The sequence below is a fragment of the Plasmodium vivax genome, chromosome 10 (assembly GCF_000002415.2).
Source record: "Plasmodium vivax chromosome 10, whole genome shotgun sequence".
In the NCBI taxonomy this organism is placed as follows: Eukaryota; Apicomplexa; class Aconoidasida; order Haemosporida; family Plasmodiidae; genus Plasmodium; species Plasmodium vivax.
The window spans coordinates 343,319-370,129 of record NC_009915.1 but is presented as its reverse complement, the minus strand read 5'-3'; the positions used below and the strand labels follow the sequence as shown (position 1 = coordinate 370,129).

Sequence of the window (26,811 nt, the reverse complement as noted above, 5' to 3'; positions counted from 1 at the left end):
AAAGGGAAAAAAATCCGATTGTCCGTTGTTGTTCATTTTTCCTTTATTTTGTTCCTTCCGTGCATTTCGCATATTTCGCCTCTTTTGTATCATTCCCCCTTCACCTATGTCGCGGCCGTTACTAATTGTGTACCCCTTTTAAATTTTGAATTTAAAAGGAGTTTCCCTGCTTTAAATGTAAAATGTCCCCCTCCAGATGTCCCTGAAAATTGTGTGGCCGCTTTTTGTTTTTCCCCTAAGTCTGATTGTGCTGATTAGGAAAGAGGACTCGGAGTGCCTCTGCATATGTAGGGGCACCTCCACGCAGGGAGGTACATCTTTCGCCTCACCTGCGCATTTAATCCTTCACTTGTTGATTGTTCTCCTTTTTCCAGCGTCCCGCCCCCAACCGGAGCGGCGATGTGCAGTTGTATGTGGGCGCATAGAATTGCGAATGCCCCTGTAGATAAAAGCACCCACGAGGGCACGCAGTAGGTGCGGCTCGACTTGCACATCCCTGTTGCACTGATGCGTGCAAACCGTTAAGGAGACAGCGGAAAATCGATTAATTAAAAACGTTAACCTTGGTTATTCCATTTTGTTAAGCTAACGTCGTTGCTAAGTCATCGTGCAGTGCGTTCCTCCACCGTGGAAAGGCAACGTATGGCCAATGGTACGCCATTTTTGCGTTAATTTTACGTCAATATTTATACTGCGCGAATGCGAAGTTAATGTAGCCTTTTTTTTTCCCCTTTGCGAATAAGTCACACTATTAACGTGCAGTCATTTTAAGGGGAACCGCAAATCAGCTCAAAACTTTTTTCACAAAGGTGCACATTTATGAAGACACTGTTGAGGGGGGGTAGAAATTATAACCAGAACGAGTTAGCAATTCTTTACAGTAACGTTTTTAAAACAAGAGAGGAGGGGAAATTCTTTATTGACAGGGCACTGTTGATGCTCACCCTGCTTAGCTAAGCAATACGTTCGATTTTCTCCTACGCTAATATGCAGAAGTGGAACTCGCCTTTCGCAAATGGGGAAAGAGACACATACCGTGGCAGCATATAACATTGTGTTCGTTACAAAGTAGTAAAGGGGAAACCCTCTTCAAAACTTTTACGAGTGGACAGTTTCGCGCGAATGTTCCGTTTGGACAGCCGTGACAGTTTTTCCTTCCCCCAAAAAAATAATATGCTGCGTCATGCAAACTCCTTTTAAGTTAATACATTATTAGGATATAATTCACGGCCAAAGGGTACGCATATATTATCTTTTTTTTGTACACATGACAGCGTCGAACGGAAATCCTTTTGTCATACCATGTGCGCCCCACTACACAGTGCATACAATTTTTTCAATATTAAAGGGGGAGGAGGGAAATACCCCTAAAGTTGCTATTGCCATGAAGCATTTTTTTTTTTTGCTCATAATTTTTACCAAGTTGGGAGGCACAAAAATATTCACAAAAGCGGAAGGGGTTATTTTAATGCCTCATGAGCGAAAATAAAAATTAACGTGTGAGAGGCTCATTTTAGCAACGGAAGAAATGGCGAAAGGTGAGTGGTCCCCGTAAGAACTGCATGTACGGCTAAATGCAATCGTGTATGCATTGGCAGCGCGCGTCATCTGCGGATATCCACACCCGAACGGAGCGCCCACATGTATAGCATGTGCATATATATACATATGTAATATGTAGGGGCTCGCGCTGCGACTACAACTTGGGTTGTTTTCCTATGGGCGTTTCTCTTTTGTTCGTTCGGCGCCGCGTCGGGTGGACATGGTCGAGCTGGATAATAGCACCAATAGCACCAGCGTGTGGCGCGCAATTTAGTGGTGCCACAAATCAATCGCTTTTTACATGCACTCGATTGGTAAGCGCATATTCATATGGGCTGCCTTTTTTGTTGGCCAACACGGAGTGCCTTCAAAATACCCTCAAATTTTTTCTACCACGTGAAGGATAGGGGTGGTAAGTAAGAATGCGCATATTTAATACATCCACATATGCACTTCTCGACTTAGCCATAATAATCGTTGCGTCACTATTTTTTTTTTTTTTTCGGGCCTCTCAAAAATTATATGCATAAAGTTGTACATACCACATATTTAGCACTTTCGTGTACATGTGCCGTGGCACACAAAAAATGGGATATGCGTTCAGCACAGCACAGTCAGTGCAAATCAGTACAATTCAGTTGATTTCAGCGCAGCACAGCACAGTACAATACATTTCAGTTCAGTACAGTTCAGCAGAGTACAATACAGTTCATTTCAGTTCAGTTCAGTACGTAAGGGCCGCATTGGCTTACCGCCGCGGCATCGGAAGGGGGCGAGCCCCGACTGTTCAACGATTCTACTGCCATAACGTTCATATGTTATAGCAAGTGGGCCTTCTCACAATGGGAAGCGGCAAAAAAAAAAAAACTAAAAAAATTACATAACGGTTAAAAAAAAAAAAAAAAAATTTGCGTGCTTATTTTTATATAGATCTCTTTATACCGTTTAGCGAAAATATTAAGAAGGCGTGAGGAGGCCTCAAAATAAGCGAATTGAATTGTTGAAAATGTTGTACAAACTGGCATAATGTACATTTTATAATGTACATGTAAGAAGAAAAAAATAGTGAAGAAATGAAAAAGTAAAAAAAAAGGTATACATATATATATGCATATATATAATATATATGTATATAATGTCATATACATACGCGCATATACCAGTCGGAAAAACGCAAAACGACCAGCAACTAGTAACGCAGTGACAGATACGCAAAGGTAGATATCAAAAAGAGAAAGAAAAGCTGCTAATTTTAAATGCCCCAACTCCCTATAAGAAAAAAAAAAAATGCTGTACTTATTTTTTTTAATCTTGATGTTTTATACTTGAGTAATTTTTTTTTGAGATGCATATTTTGAAGGCGCGAAAAAATATATACGAAAAAGTTAAAGTTTTTTAATTAGTACAAATTATGCATATATGTATTTTTTGTTTTTTCTTTTTCTTTTTCTTTAATGCATTTTGCCATTTTTGTCATTTTTGTACGTGCGTTTTATGAATATATCATTATACAGTGGTAACTTCATTTTCGATAAACTTTTATTTTGTTAAAATAAAAGTTATTGATGATAGCCAGCCCCCGTTTTTGAATGATACCACTTTGATGAAACAGTTAGGTACAAATGTTTACGACATTGCATAGATAAAGAATTCTATATTGTGATTTTTTTTTTTTTTTTTTTTTTTTGGCATTACCACATGTAGAGTTTTTATATGTTCTACTTTTCATCCGAATAGCTTCACCATTTTTTGTGCCTGTTCATATCGCATTTTTGTGTGCATATGGATTTGCCTGGCCAGCGTTGTACCGCCGGAGTGCACGTGAGCCCTCGCTGCGTACACGTTCGTGTGGCTGTATGTAGGCATATACATGCGCGTACAAGTACATAAGTTTGTGTGTGCCCCTGAGCTTGCCGCGCGCCCACTTTGAAAGGTTAAATTGGTTAGAAGCGGCTTAAGGGAAGAAGAAGAAGAGGAGGAGGAAAGGAAAAGCATCTCGCTCCACTCCCCTGAAACTTTCCACCCATCAGTACAACTGTTTTATAAGTACCCATTTAACCTTTGTGGGTAACATTTTTGTATACCAGCTCTGCCCGAGTGTAAACTTATGCACTGAGAACAGAACGCTTTTAAAGTCGGCCTTCGTGACCTACTTTCTGTTCCTTTTTTGTCCCGCCTCTTCCCCCCCCCGACCTTCCCGTAACTCCTCACCGTTTGGGAATTCCGGGGAGATTGTTCTGTAGCCGTTCCGATGCTGTAAATGTGATATATGTGCACACGTACTGTGCCTTCCTGTGAGTCGCTCTCTCGCGCGTCGGTGTGTATATCTTGAGTTTGCATCAGAAAACGTGCCGCGTGTGACCATCTCCTACGAGCCACCTTGCTGACAGTTTGGCGTTTACAATTGTGGCACCGCTTGTTTGTATCTCGCCCAGCCTGCGCCCTCCCTTACCGCCTTTTATGCCTCTCCCCCCGCTGTGCAATCTTCCAAAATGAAAAAGGATCAAAGGCAACCCAGGGACAATAGCAACAGCAGTAACAACCTGAGCATTAAAGATGAAGTGGAAAAGGAATTGAACAAGAAGGGGACGTTTGAATTGTATAAGAAGATAAAGACCCAGAAGATTCCCTTCTTTCTCCCGTTTAAATGTTTGCCGTCAAGTCATAGGAAGCTGTTGGGGGTGTCCTTCGTGTGCGCCACCATATCAGGTGGCACCTTGCCCTTCTTCGTATCCGTTTTTGGGGTCATTATGAAGAATATGAACTTGGGAGAAAATGTAAATGATATTATATTTTCGCTAGTCCTCATCGGAATATTCCAGTTCATTCTGTCCTTCATTTCGAGCTTCTGCATGGATGTGGTGACCACCAAAATTTTGAAGACGCTCAAGATAGAATTTTTAAAAAGTGTATTTTATCAAGATGGCCAATTTCATGATAACAATCCCGGCTCAAAATTGACGTCCGATTTGGATTTTTACTTAGAACAGGTGAATGCAGGAATTGGCACCAAATTTATTACCATATTTACGTACGCAAGTGCATTTTTGGGTCTATACATATGGTCGCTATTTAAGAACGCTAGACTCACCCTCTGCATCACGTGTGTATTCCCCTTGATTTACATCTGCGGTGTTATTTGCAACAAGAAGGTGAAGATTAATAAGAAGACGTCTCTCCTGTATAATAACAACACCATGTCCATCATCGAAGAAGCGTTGGTAGGCATCCGAACCGTCGTCAGCTACTGTGGTGAAAATACTATTTTGAAAAAATTTAACCTTTCAGAAAAGCTGTACAGTAAGTACACGCTGAAGGCAAACTTAATGGAGTCTTTACACATTGGTATGATTAACGGGTTCATTTTAGCATCTTACGCGTTTGGTTTTTGGTACGGAACGAGAATCATCATCTCAGATTTGAGCAACCAGCAACCAAACAATGACTTCCACGGAGGCTCAGTCATCTCCATCCTTCTAGGAGTACTCATCAGTATGTTCATGCTGACCATCATTTTGCCAAACATAACAGAGTATATGAAATCGTTGGAAGCTACGAATAACCTGTACGAGATTATCAACAGAAAGCCCCTAGTCGAGAATAACCAGGACGGGAAGAAATTAAAAGATATAAAAAAAATACAGTTTAAGAATGTGCGTTTTCACTATGATACTAGAAAGGATGTAGAAATTTACAAGGACCTCAATTTTACCCTCACGGAAGGAAAAACATACGCATTTGTTGGTGAATCTGGTTGTGGAAAATCCACCATTTTGAAGTTAATAGAAAGGTTGTATGACCCCACCGAGGGAGATGTCATCATCAACGATTCGCATAATTTGAAAGATGTAAATCTCAAATGGTGGAGATCCAAAATTGGAGTCGTCAGTCAAGACCCACTTCTCTTTAGCAACTCCATAAAGAACAACATCAAGTATAGTTTGTACAGCCTGAAAGATTTAGAAGCCTTATCGGAGGAGTCGAACGAAGATGGTTTTTCTTCTCAAAGTGATTCCAACAGCCGCAACAGTTGTAGGGCTAAATGTGCTGGTGATCTAAACGACATGATCCAAACGACAGATTCGACTGAACTGATACAAGTGAGGAAGAACTACGAAACGATTGAAGATTCCGAAGTTGTTAGTGTTTCGAAGAAGGTGCTGATCCACGATTTTGTATCTGCTCTCCCAGATAAGTACGAAACGCTGGTGGGTTCTAATGCATCTAAGTTGTCAGGTGGACAGAAGCAGAGAATCTCCATCGCTAGAGCCATTATTAGAAACCCCAAAATTTTGATTCTCGATGAAGCCACCTCATCTTTAGACAACAAATCGGAGTACCTGGTGCAGAAGACGATCAATAATTTGAAGGGCAACGAAAACAGAATTACGATCATCATCGCCCACAGGCTGAGCACCATCAGGTACGCCAACACCATTTTTGTGCTGTCCAACCGGGAAAACGGTTCCACTGTGGACGTGGATGTGCTGGGCGAGGACCCCACCAAGGACAGCAATGAGAAGAATGAGAAGCATGATAAGCAGGAGAAGGGCGGAAAAAATAGCAGCGCGAACCAAAAAATTGGCAACGCGGGAAGCTACATCATCGAGCAGGGCACGCACGACGCGCTCATGAAGAACAAAAACGGAATCTACTACACCATGATTAACAACCAAAAGGTGTCGTCCAAAAGCTCCAGCAACAACGATAATGACAAAGACTCAGATATGAAGAGCAGCATTTATAAGGACTCCGAACGGGGCTACGACCCAGACGAAGCGAACGGCAATGCGAAAAATGAAAGTGCATCCGCCAAAAAGAGCGAAAAAATGAGTGACGCCAAAGCAAGTAACACCAATGCAGGAGGAAGGTTAGCCTTTTTGAGAAACCTCTTTAAGAGGAAACCCAAAGCGCCAAACAACCTCCGCGTTGTGTACAGAGAAATCTTTTCATACAAAAAGGACATCGCCATTATAGCCCTGAGCATTATGGTCGCCGGAGGGTTGTACCCCCTGTTTGCGCTCCTCTATGCTAAGTACGTGGGCACCCTATTCGATTTTGCAAACCTGGAGGCGAACTCGAATAAGTACTCCCTCTACATCTTAGTCATCGCGATTGCCATGTTCATTTCTGAGACGCTGAAAAATTATTACAACAATGTGATAGGAGAGAAAGTAGAGAAGACCATGAAACTTAGACTGTTCGAAAATATTATGTACCAAGAAATTAGCTTTTTTGACCAGGATAGTCATGCCCCAGGATTGCTGTCAGCACATATTAACAGAGATGTTCATTTGTTAAAAACCGGTTTAGTAAATAACATTGTCATTTTTACTCACTTTATAGTGCTCTTCCTTGTGAGTACGGTCATGTCATTTTATTTCTGCCCTATCGTGGCGGCTGTACTGACCGGAACGTACTTCATTTTTATGAGAGTGTTTGCCATCAGAGCGAGGATAGCAGCCAACAAGGATGTAGAGAAGAAGCGAGTCAACCAACCAGGCACAGCATTTGTCTACAACAGTGATGATGAAATATTTAAAGACCCAAGTTTCCTAATTCAGGAGGCATTTTACAATATGAACACGGTCATTATTTACGGGCTGGAGGATTACTTCTGCACACTGATTGAGAAGGCTATTGATTATTCGAATAAAGGACAAAAGAGAAAGACGCTAATAAATTCGATGCTCTGGGGGTTCAGTCAGAGTGCCCAATTTTTCATTAACAGTTTTGCCTACTGGTTTGGTTCCTTCCTAATTAGAAGAGGTACAATACAAGTGGATGACTTTATGAAATCCCTCTTTACCTTTTTATTTACGGGAAGCTACGCCGGGAAGTTGATGTCCCTAAAGGGAGACTCAGAAAATGCAAAGCTGTCCTTCGAAAGGTACTACCCACTGATCACGAGGAAGTCCCTCATCGACGTGAGAGATAATGGAGGCATTAAAATTAAGAACAGCAACGATATTAAGGGAAAAATCGAAATCATGGATGTCAATTTTAGATACTTGTCCAGACCAAACGTCCCCATTTACAAAGATTTGACCTTCTCCTGTGAGAGCAAGAAAACGACAGCTATTGTTGGCGAAACGGGTAGTGGCAAATCTACCGTGATGAGCCTGCTGATGCGATTCTACGATTTGAAAAATGACCACCACATTGTTTTTAAAAATGAGCAAACTGGTGAGAGCAGTAAGGAGCAGATGCAGCAGGGGGACGAGGAGCAAAACGTGGGAATGAAAAATGCAAACGAGTTTAGTTCCTCCAAGGAAGGGGCAGATGGGCAAAGTAGTACCCTCTTTAAGAACAGTGGAAAGATACTGCTCGACGGGGTAGACATCTGCGATTACAACTTAAAGGATTTGAGAAACTTATTTTCCATTGTTAGCCAAGAACCCATGCTCTTTAACATGTCCATTTATGAAAATATCAAATTTGGAAAAGAAAATGCCACCAGAGAGGACGTCAAACGTGCTTGCAAATTTGCCGCAATTGATGAGTTTATAGAATCCCTACCGAATCAGTACGACACCAACGTGGGACCCTATGGAAAAAGCTTATCCGGTGGACAGAAACAAAGGATTGCCATTGCCAGGGCGTTGCTGAGAGAGCCAAAGATTTTGTTGTTAGACGAAGCTACTTCATCTCTCGACTCCAATTCGGAGAAGCTCATTGAGAAGACCATCGTTGATATTAAGGACAAGGCGGACAAGACCATCATCACCATTGCGCACAGAATTGCGTCCATTAAGAGGTCCGACAAAATTGTCGTTTTTAACAACCCGGACCGAACCGGCTCCTTTGTACAGGCCCAGGGAACGCACGAGGAGCTCCTCTCGGTGCAGGACGGCGTATATAAGAAGTACGTCAAGCTGGCTAAGTAGACGCGCCAGGGGGAAGCGCACATGTGTATGCACGTGCACAGATCATATGTATATACGTGCACATGCACGTGTGCATATCTACATTTACTTATATATTTTTTTTCCCTTTTTTTTTTATGTATATATGCTTGTTTAACTGAATTTTTTTTCAAATTTGAGAATTTGCCAATATACAACAATTTTGTACACACTAATTTTTGGACCACTGTGCGAAAAAAAAATTCCTGCATCGAAAAGAGATCAGCTTTTCCGCGTGAGCCTAATCGTGAGCCGAGGGCGAGCAAACCCCCCTTAACCGTAGTAAACATAGTTAATCTCCCTCACGGGTTAGCCTTTTGCCCTAGTTAATAAGCGCATCGTTCAGCACACATGTTTCGACGCTGTTTTGTGAGTCTCCACCAAGAGGGTGAAAACTTTACCATCATTTTAAGCAAAATTTGCGTCGTTGCACCTCCCCCGGGGAGAACCATTTTGGAGCCTTAAAGGAAAAAATGTGCGTTTTTCCGTTTCGTTTATTAATTTTAAGCTGTGATACCATTTTGGGGGATGCGCGAATGAAAAAGAAAGGGTAAAAAAAAAAAGGAAAAAAAAAAAGGGTGTGCCAGATGGGTACCTCCACTCCGTTGGGAAAATAGTCACATCTCAGAAATGCACTTCGCATGTTCTCATTAAAGCGTGTTTGACGTTTCAGTTCGGTGCCTTTAAAGAGTCGCTACACAGGGGAAGGATGGGGTACGACTCCACACGCCGTTATACGCGCCCCCCGTGAGCACATTTCGTGCATGTAAATTTTCATACGGGTAACAAACCACATGTGCCAACATCTCTGCATGGCGCAAAAATTTGTATATACCCCCCGAGGGGGAGTACTAAAAAGTGAAAGGCAAAAAAAAAAAAAAAAAAAGTGCTCAGGACAACCTTTTTAGCCCAAAATTTTGCATATTTCGTCGTAGTGAGGAGAATGGTTAATGTTGCCATAGACAACAACCGTCGGCTTGGTTTTCAAAAAGTGGCCCACAATTCGGCTTATGTCCTCCTTCGTCACTGCATCAATAGCGTCACACAGCTGCTTTCCAGAGAGCACACGATTTAGAATCATCATCTGTCTAGCCAAGTCCTCCATTAGTATAGACTTATACTCTAAGCTCATCCACATAAAGCTCTTCAAACTTTTCTTGGCTCTATTTAATTCTTCATCTGTAACTTTATTCATTTTTTGAAATTCCAAAGCCATGGCATTTATTATATCCATGGTATTGGCTGGTTCCCCAGTGAAGTAGAGTCCAAACAAACCCGTATCTGAGTGTTGTGTACTAAAGGCCATACAAGATTCTATAAAATTATAATTGTTCAAAACGTTTAGGAATAATCTAGAGTACATTCCTTTTCCTGGTCCCCCCGTGGAGAAAGAGCCCCCTCCACCCATAAGTGTCTGCAACACTGTCAGTGTAATCATGTCTGATGTCTTCCAACCACCTTTCGTTTCGTACGCTATAGCAATGTTGGTCTTTTTCACATTTTTATCTTCCACACTTACAAACCCTCCTGTATATTTTGGGGTCACTTCCTTCTGACTAGTATACGGTATGGACACATAATCTTGAAATGCCCTGGATGTCCATTTGGTTAACTCCTCATGGTCTACATTGACACCAACTAGGGTCATATTTTTTGGAGAGAAATGTTTCAGCATAAAATTTCTTAAATTATTGGCGGTGTAATTCTCCACACTAGATTCACACACATAGAGTTTATTCCCTAAGGTGTTATTGTACCATGCGGTGTTGTGCAAAAGTTCGGTTATATACAGCTCGTTGTTTTCGAATAACTTGGTGCGCATGGTGTTGAGTCGATTCACATTGTTTTTCATTTCCCAGGAGAGGAAGCGAGGGAATAGGACGTTTCCAATTAGTAGGTTGGTCACTACGGGCAGGTACTCCTTCAAGCATTCGCAGGTGTACACTATGTGCTCACGAAACGCGTTGCAGCTTACGTTTGCCCCTATTTTTTCCAGCGACTTGATCGTCCGCAGGTGGGACAGGTGCGCTGTGCTGTGGAACGCCATGTTCTCCAGCATCACGCTCATGCCCTGCTCGTTCACCTGCTCGCTTATTTCTTCGTACCTGGACCCGCACTTCACGTACAGCCCTGCGGGGGGAGCGGTGATTAGCGGTGGTGAGCGGTGGTAGGAGGTGATTAGCGGTGGTAGGAGGTGATTAGCGGTGGTAGGAGGTGATTAGCGGTGGTACGCGCTGTTAGGCGGGGTTAACCCCGGATAGGCGCTGCTACGCGCGGTTAACCGCCGCGCAGGGGCACAGCAAGCAGGCCACCCATGGACGCAACTGCGCCCCGCTCACGATCCTTTCTTACCGATAGAACAAACGCTGTTGTTCTTGTTGGTGGAAATAATCCGGAGGTCATTTTCCAAAACTGAGAAATGTAACTTCTCGTCAACCTGCTGGAAGGGTGGCAACTCAGACTCCTTTACCACAGCAATGTTGAGGGGGATGTCCCTATAGATGTTTTTCTTCCCTTCATTAAAATAGTAGTAATCAAATTTCACCTCCTTAATGATGTCTTCGATTTTCTCCTTCTTGAATGTCACTTTTGCTAGGTTTTGTTTTTCCCCTGAATATAACTTTTCCAAGTTTGGGTTTCTCTTCACTTTTAGGGCTTCACTGCTGTACAGTTGCTTCCCCGGTTTGTTCCTGCACAGGACTACTTTGAGTTTCTGTACGTGTCCGTTCATTTTTGTGTTGTGTGCTTATTAAGGGAGATGGAGGAAACGGCGCGGTGGGCCCCAACTGCTGCGGTAGTAGTTAGTGGCAGCAGTTACGAGGGGGGAACAGGGACCCCTTCGGTGGAGACTCAGATACGCGGCTATGTATGTTTGTTGGCCCATGTGCCGCTACTCACACACGTCCGCAGGTCTATCTTGTGCGCGCCTTCGGCTGCATGTTCACGCGGGGGCAGTCTCGAACGGGGGCAATAGTGGTGATGGCAGTGGCGATGTGGTGGCCCCTTCCGCGGGACGTAAAAATGTACACTTTAAACAACACTGATGAGTGGGGAAAGCACAGAAAAATTGCTGCTTCCTTTTTCTACAAAAATGGAAGAATCAAATGCGCGTATTCTTCTTCTTTTTCTTCTTTTTTTTCTTCCCTTTTTTTTCCTACTTCTTTACCTGTTTAACTGAGCACAGGTCATAATAAATGAGCGATGGGCGTATATTGGGGGTAAAAAAAAGGGGGGGAAATTTCCTATTTTGGGGTATACATATCTTCTTACCGCAGGGAGGGTTACGCATAACTGCTTCTTCTTTGCGCATTACATGTTTAATCCCATTTTGAAATAGGATTGTGCTTTTACGCAAAATGGCACATATATAACCCTTTCACTTCCGCTTTTTTGAAGAAGAAAAAATGGGTGTACTATTTTAACGGAGAAAGGCAAAACGGTAAAGAAAAAAAAAAAAAAAGTCAGCAGCGCGATGTATGCGCGGTGAACACTCCACATCGCGGGACGCATAGGCAAATTGGTATATATATCTACATGTGCATATATAAATTCAGCTATGCGTACGTTTATCTGTTCGTGCCCACCGCCGATAAGTTTGAGGGAAAATACCTTTCGTTGTTGCTGGGCTGAACATGCTGCCCATCCCGTTGCACCACACAGTTTCGCAGATCAACGCCGTTCGGGAAGATACAAATTGAGTGTACCACCTGGTCATTTCGCTTCATAGCATTTCTGACAGCTCAACGATGGTTAAGTGCGCACTGTAGGATGGATATACAATAGTGGGCCTTTTTCCGTTCCTCACAGATTTGCTAACTTTGGGGGGGAAATTCGTTTCTTTCGCCGGGAAAGTGCCTTTGTCCGCGTAAGGCATAGCAAGCGCATTATACCTGGTCAGCGATAGTGTATACAAAATGAACGTAGTACGTAAAAGGGCAACCTGTTTGGCATTCCCCAAGTGGCACATAGGTTTTACCACCCCGTAAAACTCTACCTATATACATATATCAACTTGTGTAGGGGAAAACCCCCATGCGACTGCTCCATTTTTTGGTATCCCCCTTTACACTGCCGCTTCACACCCCATTGCACCACACAAGTGGACAAAATGAAACGGACAACGCGGGCCGACTTCACCTTGTAGAAAAAAGGAAACAATTATGAGAAGCATAAAAAATGAATTGTTCCGCAGCAACAGTCACACACTCGGTGATTTGAAGCGAAGCGGCTGTTTGGGTTCCCTCTGGGGAGGAAGCATACATGGGAGAGGGGCCCATTTTTTGAAGCCCTGCAGGGGGGAAAAACACAACATTGCAGAAGAAAGGAACCCCTTATATGACACTAGGGAGAGGAAAATTGGATCACCACTTTTTAGCGGCACACCTGGTGATCATTTTACAGATGGGAAAGCAGCACCATTTGGGGATGCTCTCCAAAAGGGGAAAATTGGTGAACTTCTTAAACATGCTGTGCATAATGTGAAGGCCCACGGGGGGAAAGGAAGCAAACTGAGTGATAACGCATTGCGTATTGTAGAGCGCATTTTTAAGAACAACCTACTTGTGCACAATTTAAGCTTCATCCATTTTAATATGCTCCTGACGGTTATTAGCAAAGGAGAAATAAAAATGAGTAAGGACATGCAAAACGGGATTCTGCATTTACTGCACAAGCATATTTCGCCCCACGCAAGTCATATTGACAATACGGGTAGCGCCTGGATTAACATAGCCCACTTACTTTCAAGCATCTGTAGAAATGATAAAGTTATGTTGCGTTTACTTAGGAAAAAGAATCAGAATGTAGCGAGTGGGGATATAAAAGAAGATGCCGCTCTCCCGTTTGTGGACAAATTTGTACGTAGAATATGCCAGCCGAGCGATTTCAATTACTCGATAAGAGAAATGTCTTTACTCTTGCACAGCTGTTACCACTTGAACTTGAGAAGTTGCCAACTGTTTGATGCCATTTTTGATGAGCTACAAAAAAAGGAGCACCATTTTAACTGTCTAGATGTTCACATTTTTGTGTACGCCGTTTATAAATTGCAGCTGCAGAGGTATGCTCCCTTTCTGGAAAAGTTAAAAAAAAACATTTTGCAAAACGTATCGCATTTTTCCAGCGGGCAGATGGTAAATATATTGTTAGCGTATACGTACTTCTACCTTAAGGAGGGGAATGGGAAACTTCCTTTGAAGACAGACCCGTTCATGAGTACCATTTATGAAACCTGTTGGCATATGGTAAGCCATTTCTCCAATAGAGAATTTTGCAACTTCCTCAATTTTATTATACAAAATGAAGTTAGCTTACGTGAGGAGCAACGGTCTGAGTTGTTTGGCATCATTTTTAATCTGCTAAAGAGTCAGCACAGCAACAGGTTGAAGCTGAACCAGATGATCGACTTGGACGTTTTCACGATCGTAAATTTTGCCTACAAGTATGGAAACTGCGGAACCGCATCGTACATGAGAGATATGCCCTTCGAGCACTTGGACCAGCTGACTGCCCAGTTAATTGGGAAGAACAAATTTGCACCAAATTTGCTTGTGTACCTGCTGCACTTTTACAAGCAGAGAGTGGCTAGCTACACGGAGGAACATTTTATACGGCTACACTTTTTTCGGCGCATTTGTGTTAACTCCCTCGATTTCAAAATGAAAGTTATCCTGCTAACCTCAGTGGAGAGGTACCTACCGGGGGGGAGAGAACTACCCACGGGAGTAGCAAAATCCACATTTTGCATTAAAGAATATTACCTCAATTTGGTGAAAAGCGTTTATGATGACCTGTGCAGGGGGGAAAGTACACCCACTCGAGAGGGCACAGTGGACACCTCTCTGAAGCCGAACAGCAGCACCAACAGGGTTGTAATTTCTAACACGGACATTAAAGAAATATTAAAATGGGTTAGGAGCACAACTCAGGATGAAGATGATAATCATCAGCATTGTGATGCTGAGTCGTCCGGCGCTTCCATCGAAAGGGAGACCTTAAAATGGGAACGGATGCTTCTTGACAGGGCCAGCGAATACGTCACGAAGAATAATATAGTGGAGTTATTCCCTCTCATCCTGGTGAACAGGCATGTGCACACGGGTATTTGCAACAAAGCAGAGGAAATTATAAACGACCATTTTGACAACCTGAATGAGTATTTGCAATGCCATGAAGGAAGAGCAAATGGTATGAAGAAGTACGATCGAAGTAAAAACGCTTTCCATTTTTTCCACGCGCTGAACCTGTGTAATGAATGCATTTTCACTAAAATGGGCGGCGGAAACGTCACACAGTTTGTGACCAAGAAGAAACTCCTACTGAGCTGCATAGATCTCACACCTATGAGCAAAGAAAATGAAAAAGATTATTTTGCCTTACATGTTCATATGCTCCTATTCGATATAAACAACAATTTAGACTTTTTTACGAACCACCTGCTAGCCAAAATTTCGAATTATTTAAAGACCCCCAATTTGAGCTATGAAAACATTCTTGTAAGCCTTGTCGATATATTTTCTTCCATAATTAAAGTGCAACCCAGTTATTACGACGCTTATTTGAGCCAGGTTTATAAGCACATATTTCCTCCACTGTTTTGTCACTACGAAAAGTTAAACTGCAAACATTTGTCTCTTTTATTTTACGCCAATTTAATTCACCTACTTTTACATTTGTATAAGCGAAATGTGCTCTCAAACCACATCACTTTATCCATCCGAATGATGAAAAAATTGTTTAGCCATATTGTAAACTCCATGGATGAAGCCACCTACAAGTTAACCGAGGCACATTGTGCAGAACTGTCCGAATGGCACAAGCGGGATAGACACAGAAGAGGGACACCCTCGTTACTTCTCCCTTTGAACGAGTTAATTTACATCTATAGAGTGCTCACAATTTTTCACTTTGCGGATTTGTATGCGCACATGGATGTGCAGGAGTTAAAGTGCTTTTACGCTTTTTACAAAGCTTTGAATTTCTCCATTTTCAAGGTGCACAACTTTTGCGTGACCGAGTTTACGCAGACGAATAGGGGTGAGTCGCGGCCCCTCGCACACGGGCATGCTCACGTGTGAATTCGCAACGCATGTGTGAACGTCTATATGTGTAAACTTGCATACGTGTGGTCATCCATACGTGTGCACTCCCATACATGTGCACACCCGTACGTGTCCGCCTTTCCCCCCCCGTAGGCGCCTCAAACGTGCATACCGCCGTAGTGAACTCCCTGAATGGCCTTTTCAAGACAAACGAACGCGTAAAAATTACATGCGAACAAGTTGTGTTCCCGTTATTTATAATAGACATTTTAATTGACAAACGATGAGAATGTGCACCCCTCACTTGGCCCCTTTTTTTTTGTGAAATTAAAAAATGCTTTTAAATTCATTTTTAATAAAACGTGAATGTTTGCATTGTTACCATCGTTCGCTTGTCGGAAAAATTTCGACACCTCTTTAAATTTTATCCTTTGCCGCATTGGCAGCAACAACAAAAAAAAAAAAAAGTGAACGCAAAAATGGAGCGATTCAAATGTGCACACAACTGAATAGCTGCACGCGCTATCACTGGTTGGTTAGAAAATGCAAAACTGCGATAGTGGAGGGGTGTGAACAGATTGGCGATGCTTCTTCCTGTCGGATTTTCTTTAACGCCGTTTCTCCCCATCTCCGTTCTGGCCACTGATTACATTCTGCCCATTCTACATCGTTTTAGGAGCAAACTTCTTCAAGCCCCTCACCTTTTTTAATTTTCTTCGTACGCCTCATCGTAGGCCTCGTCCCACGTCCACTTGATCAGTGGCTGCTCAACAAACTGATGGTTTGGGGCCGGCTTATCAATGACATCATTCAAATAAAAGGACATGTATGGGATGACCGTTCCATCTCGCATCCGTGTGTACATTTTGCTTAACTGGCTGTCCATAATTTTTAAAACTCTCCTCGCCATATCGTCCTTTTCGGAAAATCTCAGTTTCTACGAAGAGGTGCACATTGTGCAAATGAAAAAAGGTACATACGTACGTGTGGACATATGTGCGGTAGGAAGGAGGCACGTAAAGAATTTTCATTGGGGGAGAAATGTATTCACTCTCCACACACAACGGGGGTAGACGCAAAAGTGAAAAATAAATGCTGCTGCCTTCCCTCGTCAAGTACCGTCACTCTTCCCAGGCAAAAATTGGTTTCCTCAATGTACCTATTGTGCAGGGGTGGAAGGAAAAAAGGAGAATTAAGGAAAATACACGCAAGTTTATCTTTACATAAGCTCGCATACGTTTATTTTCCAACGTGAGAAGCTTTCTCCATGCGTACACACATACACGTTCGATCACTCTGCACTTACCAGTTGTCATCTTTTTTGACCAATTCCTTGTCGGATATGTGCTTCCCTGTGTACCCACTGAAAAAACACTTTGAACTGTTCATATAGTTCAATTTGATGTTTCTCAATTTTGAAATTTTCATTATAAAAGCGTTCAGAAGATCATTTATGGGATAGTAATACGGAAGCTACAATTTTATTGCTTTGTTTTAGCTGGTTTTCAGAAAAATAGCTAAAATGGGAGAAAAAAAAAAAAAAAAAAAAAAAAAAATCCTTTTATGCCATTTTTTCCTGACTCGTTCATATAAAAGAAAAAAAAATCGACCATAAAGGAGGAGTGAATAAAACTGCAAACGCGAAATGTTCAACAAGCTTCTAATTACCAATTTGGCGTTTTGAAGGTGTATGTCCCTTTTTGCAGTTACAATGGAGTGGGGAAAAAAAAAAGTAAATATATTTATATATATACACGTACGTAGGCACGTGCATATGCGAGCACATTTGCACCCTTTCGGAATAAGCGATAAGAATTCTACAGAATATTGCATGCTGGCGATGCGCTCTTAAAATGGTGGCAATTTTGTGCCGCGTTTACCATTTATCTGCGTCGAAATGGTGTGGAGCATACGTATGTGTGCACAAGATTACATGCATACGTAAATAGATACATACATGGATAGATACATACGTAGATACATACACACATGACACATTATCAGCCTTGCGTGACCGCGCGCTTCAAACGAGGAACGAATGTGGTGCCGATGAGCAGAGCGCGCCAGCTTGCCGATCGCTCCCTTAATACCACACTTGTAAAATTATAAAAAGGGAGAATTCTGTGCACAAACGGGTGCTGTACCTTCCCACGTATGCACCGATTATATGGGGGGGACGGGGAAAAAATAATCACTTTCGTGCGTCCGTTTTTTTTTATTTATACACTTTCTGTTCATGTTTATGCATGAAGTTCGAAACAAACGCGCATTTTCTTTGCTTCGTCTACATGCCAAAACTGCATCGTTTTATGAATGAGTCGGGAGTGGGGAATCCAATTATGCGTGTCCAAAGGTTTCGAAATGATGGTAAAACGGCGACAATTTAGCCCTGACCGGGTAACGGTAAAGGGAAAGCCCATGGGAGTGAACAAATGAAAAAGGGAACACAGGCAAAGGAAGAAAAACTGAAAACCGAAAGGGGAAAAAAAAAAAAAACATTACAGCAGTGATTTGTATGTTTCTCAAAAAAGGTGAAACATTACGTTCAAATGGTTTTTCTTCAAGGGTGAGAGGAAGTGACACTATCTTTGCTGAAAAGTGGGATGAGCACCCAGTTCGACCTTTGGTTTTTTCTGGCCACACATGACAGCAAAAAGGAAAAAAAAAAAAGACCATGCTTTCATCATTTTCATGGATTTTTTCTACAATCTGTGCGGTTAAAAATCCACAAATAAAGGCTCCTTTTTCAAATTTGCCTTTCCTGTTCCATCAGCGAAATGTGAGAGGAGTATCCTCCAACACATTTTCATAACCGAAGTTTGACTTTCCCTTGGCGCTTTAATTTTTGCGCATTACGCGGTTCATCGTGTGGCACATTTTTTGCGGCACATTTTGTGGTACACTGTGTGGTATATTTTTTTTACATTATTTTTTTTTTCCTTTCAGTTATTCAACTTTATACTTCTCACTTGCTTTTCTTTCGTATAGTTTTTAACTTGAATTTTTATCTCCCTTTTTTTCTTAAGTGTTTTTTTTTTTTTTTCATAAAATGCCTTTTTTATACCCATCCATAATATTTATTTACTTCTTTTCCGATATTTCTTTTCACTGTGAAAAAAAAAAAAAAAATTGAAGCCAAAACAAAAAAAAAGAAGTGAAAGAAAAAAAAAAAAAAAAAAAACCAAACAGCTATCATAAAACAAATTTGTTTTAAATGAATTAAAAAAATATCTGATTTATAATTCTTCGAAATAGGCGACTTTCGCAGTACTTTGTTCCTCCACAAATGTTACATATATAATAAACGTACATATATGCGTTTATACGTTTATTCGTTTATTCGTTTATTCGTTTATACGTTTATGCATTTATGCATTTATGCATTTATGCATTTATGCATTTATATACACTTCCTCACATCCACTGCTGTGTTTCGCAATTTTGTAAAAGATTGTACTGCCAAACTGACTGTGGTTTAATTTTCCCCCCCCCCTGATTTATTTCATTCATACTGAATTTTTATTTCCCCCTTTGGTATATTTTTGTTCTGCAGCTGGGCAAATATACCAAAATATTTTTCTTCTCATCAGCAAACGGCAAGGCGTTTGAGTTTGAAGGGCCCCATCCACCCCTTCTTAAACATCCCCGCAAATATATAAGCACTCACAAACTTGTGCACGTACGCAAAGGAATAACCACTTGTGAAGAAGTGTACCCCCATTGTATACATACGTATGTGCAAACATATGTACTTGTACATGTGAACTGCGCTTAACACTGAGGGAACTTTTTTTTAAATGAATAACATACGAAAAAGAAATGGTAAGTGCGAGCAAAATCGGACAGGAGTGGTAGAATGAGGGGAAGTGCAAAAGTGGGGGGCCAACCGAGGAGCTAAGCGGGGAGCCAACCGAGGACAGCTATATCATACCGTCGCAAATAATGCAAATAATGCAAAACTGCATACACCTTTTCCCACCGTTAAAAGGGATCATTTCCTGAAAAAATCTTTATGCACTTTTTTTTTTTCCTCTTCCCTCTTATGTAGATGCAAAAAATTATTACAAGTTTAAGGAAACGGATGAGGTAAGCTTGAAAAATGAGCGGGCTTGTTGCGCTAGAGCCTCATAAGGGGAAATTTTCTTGCAACTCTGATTACATATTGAGGATGTGTGTGGCATAAATGTTATGTTTGTCCGTGCATTTGTAGCTGCGAACGCGGGGTGTTCCCAGAGCGCATACACGAAACGTATATACATTTATATTTTTTTATTTTTTCCCCCCCTTTGAAGGATAAAAATACCAGTGGAAGCATGAGCAGGTCACAGTCGCATGGTAAGTATGCGAAAAAAAAAAAAGACCATTCCGTTTGCTAGAAAGGGAAAAAACAACGTTAGGGAGCGCGTAACCCATTCGATTACTCGCCGCTTCTCTGCATGTGTCCATTTCGCCCCCCTCACTTGTTGCACACTATGCCCATTTTGCTTCGCAACCGCTTTTATAGAGAACAGCCAGATAATCCCAAAGTACGACTACGAAAGTGACCGAGAAGAAAAAAGCCTAATCAGTAACATATTTTCCACGAGGAAGCCCAAACATGCGGGTGCCGGATTAGTGTCAGGGCTAAAATCAGTAACAAAAGGGATAATCGTGGGGACGAGTTTTTTGTTTATATCCCCCTACTTATGTGCCAAAGCTGAAGGAATTAATGGGTTCTTCAAAGGGATGTTTTTTGGCCTCCTAAGTGCAATAGTCATCCCGATAATCTCCCTGGGAGTGGCTAGCTACCAAATTGGGAGGGGTATAATGAACACCCCAGAATCGATAGCTCAGAGGGCGCTGGGCAAAATCTGGGATGATGAAAAAAGGGAGTGGTATGATTTTTACTACAATTTGGATGAAGAAGCGAATAAAGTGTTAAACGAAATTAACGACAACGGTGGAAATGGCGGAAACAGTAGCAGCAGTGGGAACGCCACGTATGAGAGGAAGAATGATGTAAATGACGATGAGTATTATAATAAGAATGGAAATATAAAAGTTAAGAATGATGAATTTTACAGAATTTTACAAGTGCCGACAAATGCTAGCCAAAATGAAATTAAGAGACAGTACTATAAGCTAGCCAAAGAATACCACCCAGATAAATGCTCAGATTCGAAGGCCAAAGAGCAGTTCCAAAAAATTGGAGAAGCATACCAAGTACTTGGTGACATAGAGAGAAGAAGAAGATATGATAAAGAAGGAAAAAACGCTATCAACAGTATGCAGTTCATCGACTCTACCTTTTTTTTTACTCTACTCTTTGGTAGCGAAAAGTTGGATCCATACATTGGAAAACTCAGAATGGTGATGTACGTAGAGTATGAACAAATATATAAAGATGAAGATGTGCAGAGAATTATTGTTAAAGAACAGAATAAGAGAGAAGTCCAGCTAGCTCTTCACCTGAGAGAAATATTAAATAATTATATCCACGGGAATAAGGAGGAATATATTGCAAAATTTGAGGAAGAAATTAAAGACCTATGCCAAACTTCCTTCGGACATATCATTTTGGAAAATGTCGCCTGGTCTTATGAAAATTGCGCCAATCAATTTTTAGGGGATAAATATAGCCTGTTCGGGATCAGTGGGAAATACTATAAAATGCAACAGAAAAAGAGAGTAATCGGTACGGGGTTTAAATTTGTAAAAACGTTAATTAAGACGAGCTCTTTGGCTAGCCAAATTAAGAAAAAGGAAGAAGATGAAGATATGTCGCTCGAAAAAACTGCCAAAGTGAATAAAAAAATTGAGGACTCCCTGCCAGCTATTGTCGAAACGATGCTCAACATTTGCCTCATCGACATCGACCAAACTATTAAGGGCGTGTGCAAAAAGGTGTTCACGGACATGTCCGTGGACGAGAACATGCGCAAGACCCGGGCGGAGTCCCTCATCGTGCTGGCCAAGGTGATGAAGAAAATCATCCAGGAGTTTAAGAAGAACAACGAGGTCACGGATACTAAGAAGCTGTTCGAGGATGCCTGCATGAGGTGGGCGTGGATGAGAGGCGCGGATAAGATGCACAGATAATAAGCGCTGATGTGCCGGTTGGCCCGTATGTATATGCAGAAGGACCCCCTCCACGCGCATTTATATTAACCCCCTTGTTCTCCATTTTTTTTCATTTTTCCCCCTTTTTTTTTTCCACCTTAGAGCGTACCAGAAACAGGATGACGACTACAACTGAATTTGATCTGTCCGCGCAGCAGCCTCTCCTCGGTGACATTTTTTCTTTTTTTTTTCCTTTTTTTAGTATCCAAATAATTTAACCAGTGTATATTATAATATCATAGAAAATTGCGAAAGTAAAAGCATTTTTTTATCAAGTAGAGATTAAAATGTTTTTAACGTGTTTGAGCGGGCATATGTTCCTGTTTACGGATACGTATGCGCGTGTGTGGATGTGCCTATGGGCATATGTGCCTATCTGCATATGTACGTATGTATCTATGTTGGTGGGGAGGCACGCGCATATGCTTACAACATAAGTGTATGTCGAAGCGCGGCGCGGGTTCCTTCGCTTCGCCCGCGCAGGAGGTAAATTGCTAGCCGTGTAAAAAAAGTATCCTTTAGCGGCACGCTTGGCGCAAATTGCCCTTGCGCAGCTTTGCACATGTGCCTATGTATACATATATACATATACATAAGCATATATAAGAGTGCGTGGATTCCGCTGGCGCGCATGTCCGCGTGCGAGTGGCGGTTAAATTGTATGAAGCGAGAGTAACCCAGGAGGAGGAATGTGCGGGTGACAGGGAAGAAGAGGAGCAACGAAATGAAGAAATCGAGGGAGGTGCAAACACATACGCAGCGTTGTCATACTGTATGCCTAAAATTATTTCCCCCCTCTTTTTTTTTTTTTTTTTGTAGAATAAGAGTACTTTAAATTTACATACAATATATGTGTGCCTACGCCAACGTACATACACAAAAGTTACACACATGTACACAAAAAAAAAAAAAAAAAAAAATTACTTCCCTCTTATGTATCCTACATTTCGCTGTTTTATTATGTTTCTGTTAAAAACAACTTCAGATGTTATAATATGTTTTATTCAAATTATTTTTTTTCTTCTTTTTCTTCTTTTTCTTTTCACATTTGTTCTGCTTTGCCGCACCGGCACAGGGCCCCTATCCCTCCTGTGCAATTTTTAAAATATAGACATTGACATAGCAGCGCATGTTGCTGTTCTTTTGGTCCTTTGGCCAGCATATCTGGAGGTGTTCTGAGAGGGTGGAAAGGGGGGAGTGCTGCTTTAACGTCACAGGGTTGGGCGGTTGATCGGTTGAGCGGTCGAGCGGTAGAGCGGTCAGCTTGTTTTTCCTTTAACGCTCTCTTAAGGCTACGCAGTTGCGATTGTACGTGCATGCGCGAGGGCTTTTCTTTTTTTCTTTAACTATCCCCCGTGTCCCAGTAGGTAGAAAATCGGAGAGCCGCTTCCGTGCTTGCACTTTTTAAAATGTAGCAGCTTACTAAAGGGGGAAGCAAAACGACACAGACAGTTTTACACAGTTGAAGAGTACTGGCAGTGCCATATCGACGAGTTATTATTACAACAGTGGGTAATTCGCGAACAGGTAATGTGGTGAGAACAAATGGAACTATGTAAGGTGGGGGATATTTTTCCTTTTCTTTTCCCCAAACTGCGTCGATCCGCGTGCCAACTTTGTGTCTACTCGCTCAAATGTGTGCATGCATACTTATGTACTTCGCGGGCAACAATTTCGAGTACAGAAAATCCATGGACGTTTCGCAGATGACATTTGACCACTGGTTTATCTGAACGCAGGAAAAGGGTGAAAGGCGAAGGGGGAAAAAAAAAATTAAAATTTGCCAACAGGAAAGTAATCAACAGTGTTATTCTGCGGCGGGGGGAATTTTGCATTGCGAGGCTCGCTGTCTGGGCGGAAGTCTAAATTTTCTGTCCGTTACAGTGGCAAGGTGGATATTATGTAGCCATTTTGCCACATCACCACTTTTCCATTTTGTGATTTTTTTGTTTTTTTTTTTTACTTCACTGTTGGAGTAGGTTTTATTCCTCAAAAGGTCTTACGTTTGGGAGGGAAGTACAAGACGCATGCATTGTGAAGTGTGTTAGTGTGCGAAGTGCACATGTGGGTGCGCGGAAACATTTTGTGAAATTCGTTCGTGTGACGCGCTCGCCGAACTGGTTGCCCAACTCGTTCGAGCGGCTCGTCCCGAATTTCACGTGCGCGCGTCGCGCCTTTTTCCCCCTCCCAATTTGCGGTACCGTCGACTATGGAATAAATTCGCTCGGCGCATTCCTTTTCCTTCCCACGTAGCTGGAAAAAAAAGGAAAGACGAAAAAGTGGAATTAAGAAGTTTTAAATTTTGGCAAAGGGGACGAAGCAAAATGGATAAAAAAAAAAAAAAAAAAAGTATAACATCGTTCTCCATTCTGGCAATAATTATTGTGTAGGAAGTAAACGGGACAGCGAGGCATTTCGCCCGTAACACCTAATTCGACGTTGAATGTCTTATGGGCATTCACTAAAAGGGAATAACGTCTTATGTAAAAAGGGGAAAAGGGAAAATAGTGAAAAGGCGCGGAAAATTATGGGGAAAAATACGCGCCTCTTTCCTTTTTAGCGATATCTCTTTTATGGAGAATCTTTACCTTAATATGGCAAGTAACATTTGAAGACACTTTTGACACCTTAGCGAGCGCGCACACTCGAGGCATTCTTCGATTGAATTAGATGGTTGAATGGAATTTATGTGTGGCACTTATAAATGTATCGGCATTGCGTCCTTTCCCGGTTTCGCGCTTCGTCGTCCAAACTTTGGTTCCCGCCGCTGAATTTTGCTTCGCCATTTTGATATTTTTTTTTTTTTTTTTTACTTTTTCCGCGCAACATGGTTAGCCATGTTTTCTCAACAAAAACTCCTTGACTGATTTCGCCAAATGAACTTCGGCGTTTTAGTTCCATTCCCAGCTTTAATTTTGCCCCTTAAAAAAGCGCAATTTTATCGTACACAGGAAGCGAAGGCGAAAAAATAGTCAAGCAGTCCTAATAGTTAAGCAGCGCCAATAGCCAAGCAGTGCCAATAGCCAAATAGCCCCAATAGCCAAGCAGCGCCAATAGCCAAACAGCCCCAATAGCCCCCAAAATGTCGATAAAATCGCCGTGCCTGGAAATACTGCCCTTCATATTTAGGGAGGAACAAATAAGTAACAGAATTCAAACCTTCCCGACGGAGACCATGAAAAAGGCCTACTTAGAATTGAAGGGATATTTTGAGCAATACAAAATTTACGCAGAGTAATATTTGAACGAAACTGCGTCGTAACGATGCGCTCTTATAGGAGAAGAATAGTTTGTCTTCTCAGTGTAAATGCTTCGTTGTGTGTAGGACTCTGTTTCGCCCCTTGCCTTTCTTGGCACACGCCTGCCAAAGGGGTTCCTCTGTGCCTTCCCTGCCATGCGTATACCCACCGCTGCCACAAATTCGTTTCTTCTCCCCCCTTTAAGGAAATTAATTAACTTCAACGGGTCAATGAATGACGAAAATCAGAGAAAAGAAAAAATGACCATTAAGCTGAGATGCGAATATTACGCAGTCCTCTTCTCACAGGCGTCTAAGCTTTTAAACGAATACATGTTAACTTAAAAAATGAATGCAACGCAACGGGGTTGTGAACGAGCGAGAGGAAGGTGCATATCTTCAAAACGAATAAGCAATATACACTATAAAAATGCCGCCTTTTTTTTTCCTTTTCATCCCTCCATATAGAAACTTTAGAAACAGACTTATACTCGAACTGGCCATCAATGTGAACGGATTAATTAACTCCATACACCCCAACATAATACAAAGACTTAACGAGGACGAGAAAAGGGAATTGCAAAGATGCTGCGAAGTACGCAAGGGGAAAACTCGCACCGTTTACACCCGTTTAGTGACATAAAAATGGTGTAGATGGAGGGTTGCCTACACAGGATGTCACTACAGAATTTTAATCGTCATTCCATTTGTTGGTTCATTTGTTGCTTCATTTGGCTCTTTACTTTTGTTTTATCTTTTTTGCAGAATATCCGGAGCGAAAGGATCAAGTCGAAGCTAGAAAATGTAAGACGGTTCCCTTCCCCAGCATTTGCCTTTAAGACAAATACGCACAACGCACATTTTGAAAAGTGCTCCTCGTTGCTGCATTATTAAGCAGAATGCGTGTTAGGGGAAACGCCGTTGATCCGTACAAGTGACATTCCACGCATGATATAAGAAGCGATTAAATATGACATATTTTTTTTTCTTTTTTTTTTTTCTCCCCTAGAAATTTACCGTATGCTTCTTGAACGACTTAATTATAGAAGACTTAAATTACGAAGGAAATGAAAACGAAAGCGCAGCTCGAAATGTTTTTTACGCAGCGGGATTGAAAGTTAGCGTTTTTGAGGATAAGGCTCTCGATTTACAGAAATGTGAATGGGCAAGAATCTTAAGGGACTAAATATAGGAAGAACAAATAGATGGCATTATAGGAGGGACTCTACACCAAATGATGCTCACGTGTGATCAAATTACGCAAAGGTGTGGACACCTCTCCTTTTTGTTTTTTCCTATTTTTTGCTCCCTTTCCGCTTTTTTAGTTTGACCTTTTTAACAATTTATTATGCATGCCAGTAAGTGCATCGTGTAGTAGTGCACGTATACACACGCGTCACACTTTAGCACAAATTTATTCCATTTTAAGGACAGCATAATGAACAATTTGCCATTTTTAAGTTATTCGTTCGGAAAACAGTTTAAGAGAAAAATATGAGCAAATCGGTGAAAAGGGCCGTGTGTTCAAATAAACCAGCATAACATTTTAAAGGGCACATAAAAAGGGCAAAGATGCTAATTCGCCTCTTCCTTCCCATTCTTTTTACTTTGCGCAAAATGTGTGTACCCCTTTAATTAGTGGCTACGGTTTGGTGCAATTTGTTAGACAAGTGAAAGGTGGGGTTAACTCATTTTACGCGTTAACCGCAGCAAACGCTAATGGGTAGGAAGCGGTAAAATAGGCGAAAAGGGCGACGTAGAAAAATGACGCACGTGAGGGTACAATGTGCAACTGATTGTTACATATGGCGAAATATATAACATAGAACAATATGAGGAAAAACCCGTACTTATAAACTCACAGCAGTGAGAGTGCGACTTGCACAGCATAATGGGTAGCCATTTTCGAAAAAAAAAACAAACTAAAAAATTAAACAAAAAAAAGCTAGCTGCAAGTGTGGTTATTATGAACAAATTATTACACGAA

At 41.6% G+C, this 26,811-nt stretch overlaps 7 protein-coding genes across 7 annotated transcripts, besides 22 other annotated features; 4 read left to right on the top strand and 3 right to left on the bottom strand.

Moving 5' to 3' along the window:
* Window positions 1-3,774: 3,774 nt before the first annotated feature.
* Window positions 3,775-3,803: a microsatellite.
* Window positions 3,804-3,908: 105 nt separating this feature from the next.
* Window positions 3,909-3,955: a microsatellite.
* Window positions 3,956-4,034: 79 nt separating this feature from the next.
* Window positions 4,035-8,640, top strand: PVX_080100 (multidrug resistance protein (mdr1); the record flags this gene model as incomplete). The annotated part of the gene is made up of 1 exon (XM_001613678.1): window positions 4,035-8,640. The coding sequence occupies one exon, from the start codon at window positions 4,035-4,037 to the stop codon at window positions 8,427-8,429; it is 4,395 nt and encodes a 1,464-aa protein (XP_001613728.1). The 3' UTR covers window positions 8,430-8,640.
* Window positions 7,613-7,640: a microsatellite.
* Window positions 7,694-7,728: a microsatellite.
* Window positions 8,641-9,074: 434 nt separating the features above from the next.
* Window positions 9,075-11,888, bottom strand: PVX_080095 (mitochondrial processing peptidase alpha subunit, putative). Its single transcript, XM_001613677.1, has 2 exons — window positions 10,800-11,888; window positions 9,075-10,577 (listed from the first exon to the last, which is right to left on the bottom strand). The coding sequence occupies exons 1-2, from the start codon at window positions 11,176-11,178 to the stop codon at window positions 9,352-9,354; spliced, it is 1,605 nt and encodes a 534-aa protein (XP_001613727.1). The 5' UTR covers window positions 11,179-11,888; the 3' UTR covers window positions 9,075-9,351.
* Window positions 10,308-10,327: a microsatellite.
* Window positions 10,917-10,967: a microsatellite.
* Window positions 11,481-11,657: a microsatellite.
* A 719-nt stretch (window positions 11,889-12,607) lies between the features above and the next one.
* Window positions 12,608-15,774, top strand: PVX_080090 (hypothetical protein, conserved; the record flags this gene model as incomplete). The annotated part of the gene is made up of 2 exons (XM_001613676.1): window positions 12,608-15,482; window positions 15,641-15,774. 2 exons carry the CDS (start codon window positions 12,608-12,610, stop codon window positions 15,772-15,774), a joined length of 3,009 nt encoding a protein of 1,002 aa, XP_001613726.1.
* Window positions 13,415-13,565: a microsatellite.
* Window positions 13,535-13,588: a microsatellite.
* Window positions 14,857-14,921: a microsatellite.
* Window positions 15,775-15,857: 83 nt separating the features above from the next.
* Window positions 15,858-15,883: a microsatellite.
* PVX_080085 (hypothetical protein, conserved) lies at window positions 15,864-16,971 on the bottom strand. The gene is made up of 3 exons (XM_001613675.1): window positions 16,794-16,971; window positions 16,607-16,646; window positions 15,864-16,424 (listed from the first exon to the last, which is right to left on the bottom strand). The coding sequence occupies exons 1-3, from the start codon at window positions 16,913-16,915 to the stop codon at window positions 16,194-16,196; spliced, it is 393 nt and encodes a 130-aa protein (XP_001613725.1). The 5' UTR covers window positions 16,916-16,971; the 3' UTR covers window positions 15,864-16,193.
* Window positions 16,221-16,242: a microsatellite.
* Window positions 16,703-16,774: a microsatellite.
* Window positions 16,900-16,939: a microsatellite.
* Window positions 16,972-17,088: 117 nt separating the features above from the next.
* Window positions 17,089-17,187: a microsatellite.
* A 121-nt stretch (window positions 17,188-17,308) lies between these two features.
* Window positions 17,309-17,366: a microsatellite.
* Window positions 17,367-18,396: 1,030 nt separating this feature from the next.
* Window positions 18,397-18,439: a microsatellite.
* A 1,361-nt stretch (window positions 18,440-19,800) lies between these two features.
* On the top strand, window positions 19,801-22,022 carry PVX_080080 (hypothetical protein, conserved; the record flags this gene model as incomplete). Its single annotated transcript, XM_001613674.1, has 3 exons — window positions 19,801-19,822; window positions 19,992-21,525; window positions 21,689-22,022. The coding sequence occupies 3 exons, from the start codon at window positions 19,801-19,803 to the stop codon at window positions 21,720-21,722; spliced, it is 1,590 nt and encodes a 529-aa protein (XP_001613724.1). The 3' UTR covers window positions 21,723-22,022.
* Window positions 19,826-19,853: a microsatellite.
* Window positions 19,915-19,940: a microsatellite.
* Window positions 20,145-20,181: a microsatellite.
* Window positions 20,806-20,837: a microsatellite.
* Window positions 22,023-22,631: 609 nt separating the features above from the next.
* On the bottom strand, window positions 22,632-24,240 carry PVX_080075 (hypothetical protein, conserved; the record flags this gene model as incomplete). Its single annotated transcript, XM_001613673.1, has 5 exons — window positions 22,632-23,008; window positions 23,237-23,315; window positions 23,550-23,584; window positions 23,788-23,839; window positions 24,175-24,240. 5 exons carry the CDS (start codon window positions 24,238-24,240, stop codon window positions 22,929-22,931), a joined length of 312 nt encoding a protein of 103 aa, XP_001613723.1. The 3' UTR covers window positions 22,632-22,928.
* Window positions 24,145-26,705, top strand: PVX_080070 (hypothetical protein, conserved). The gene is made up of 5 exons (XM_001613672.1): window positions 24,145-24,820; window positions 25,031-25,159; window positions 25,293-25,419; window positions 25,590-25,628; window positions 25,834-26,705. The coding sequence occupies exons 1-5, from the start codon at window positions 24,669-24,671 to the stop codon at window positions 26,008-26,010; spliced, it is 624 nt and encodes a 207-aa protein (XP_001613722.1). The 5' UTR covers window positions 24,145-24,668; the 3' UTR covers window positions 26,011-26,705.
* Window positions 26,115-26,198: a microsatellite.
* Window positions 26,706-26,811: the final 106 nt, after the last annotated feature.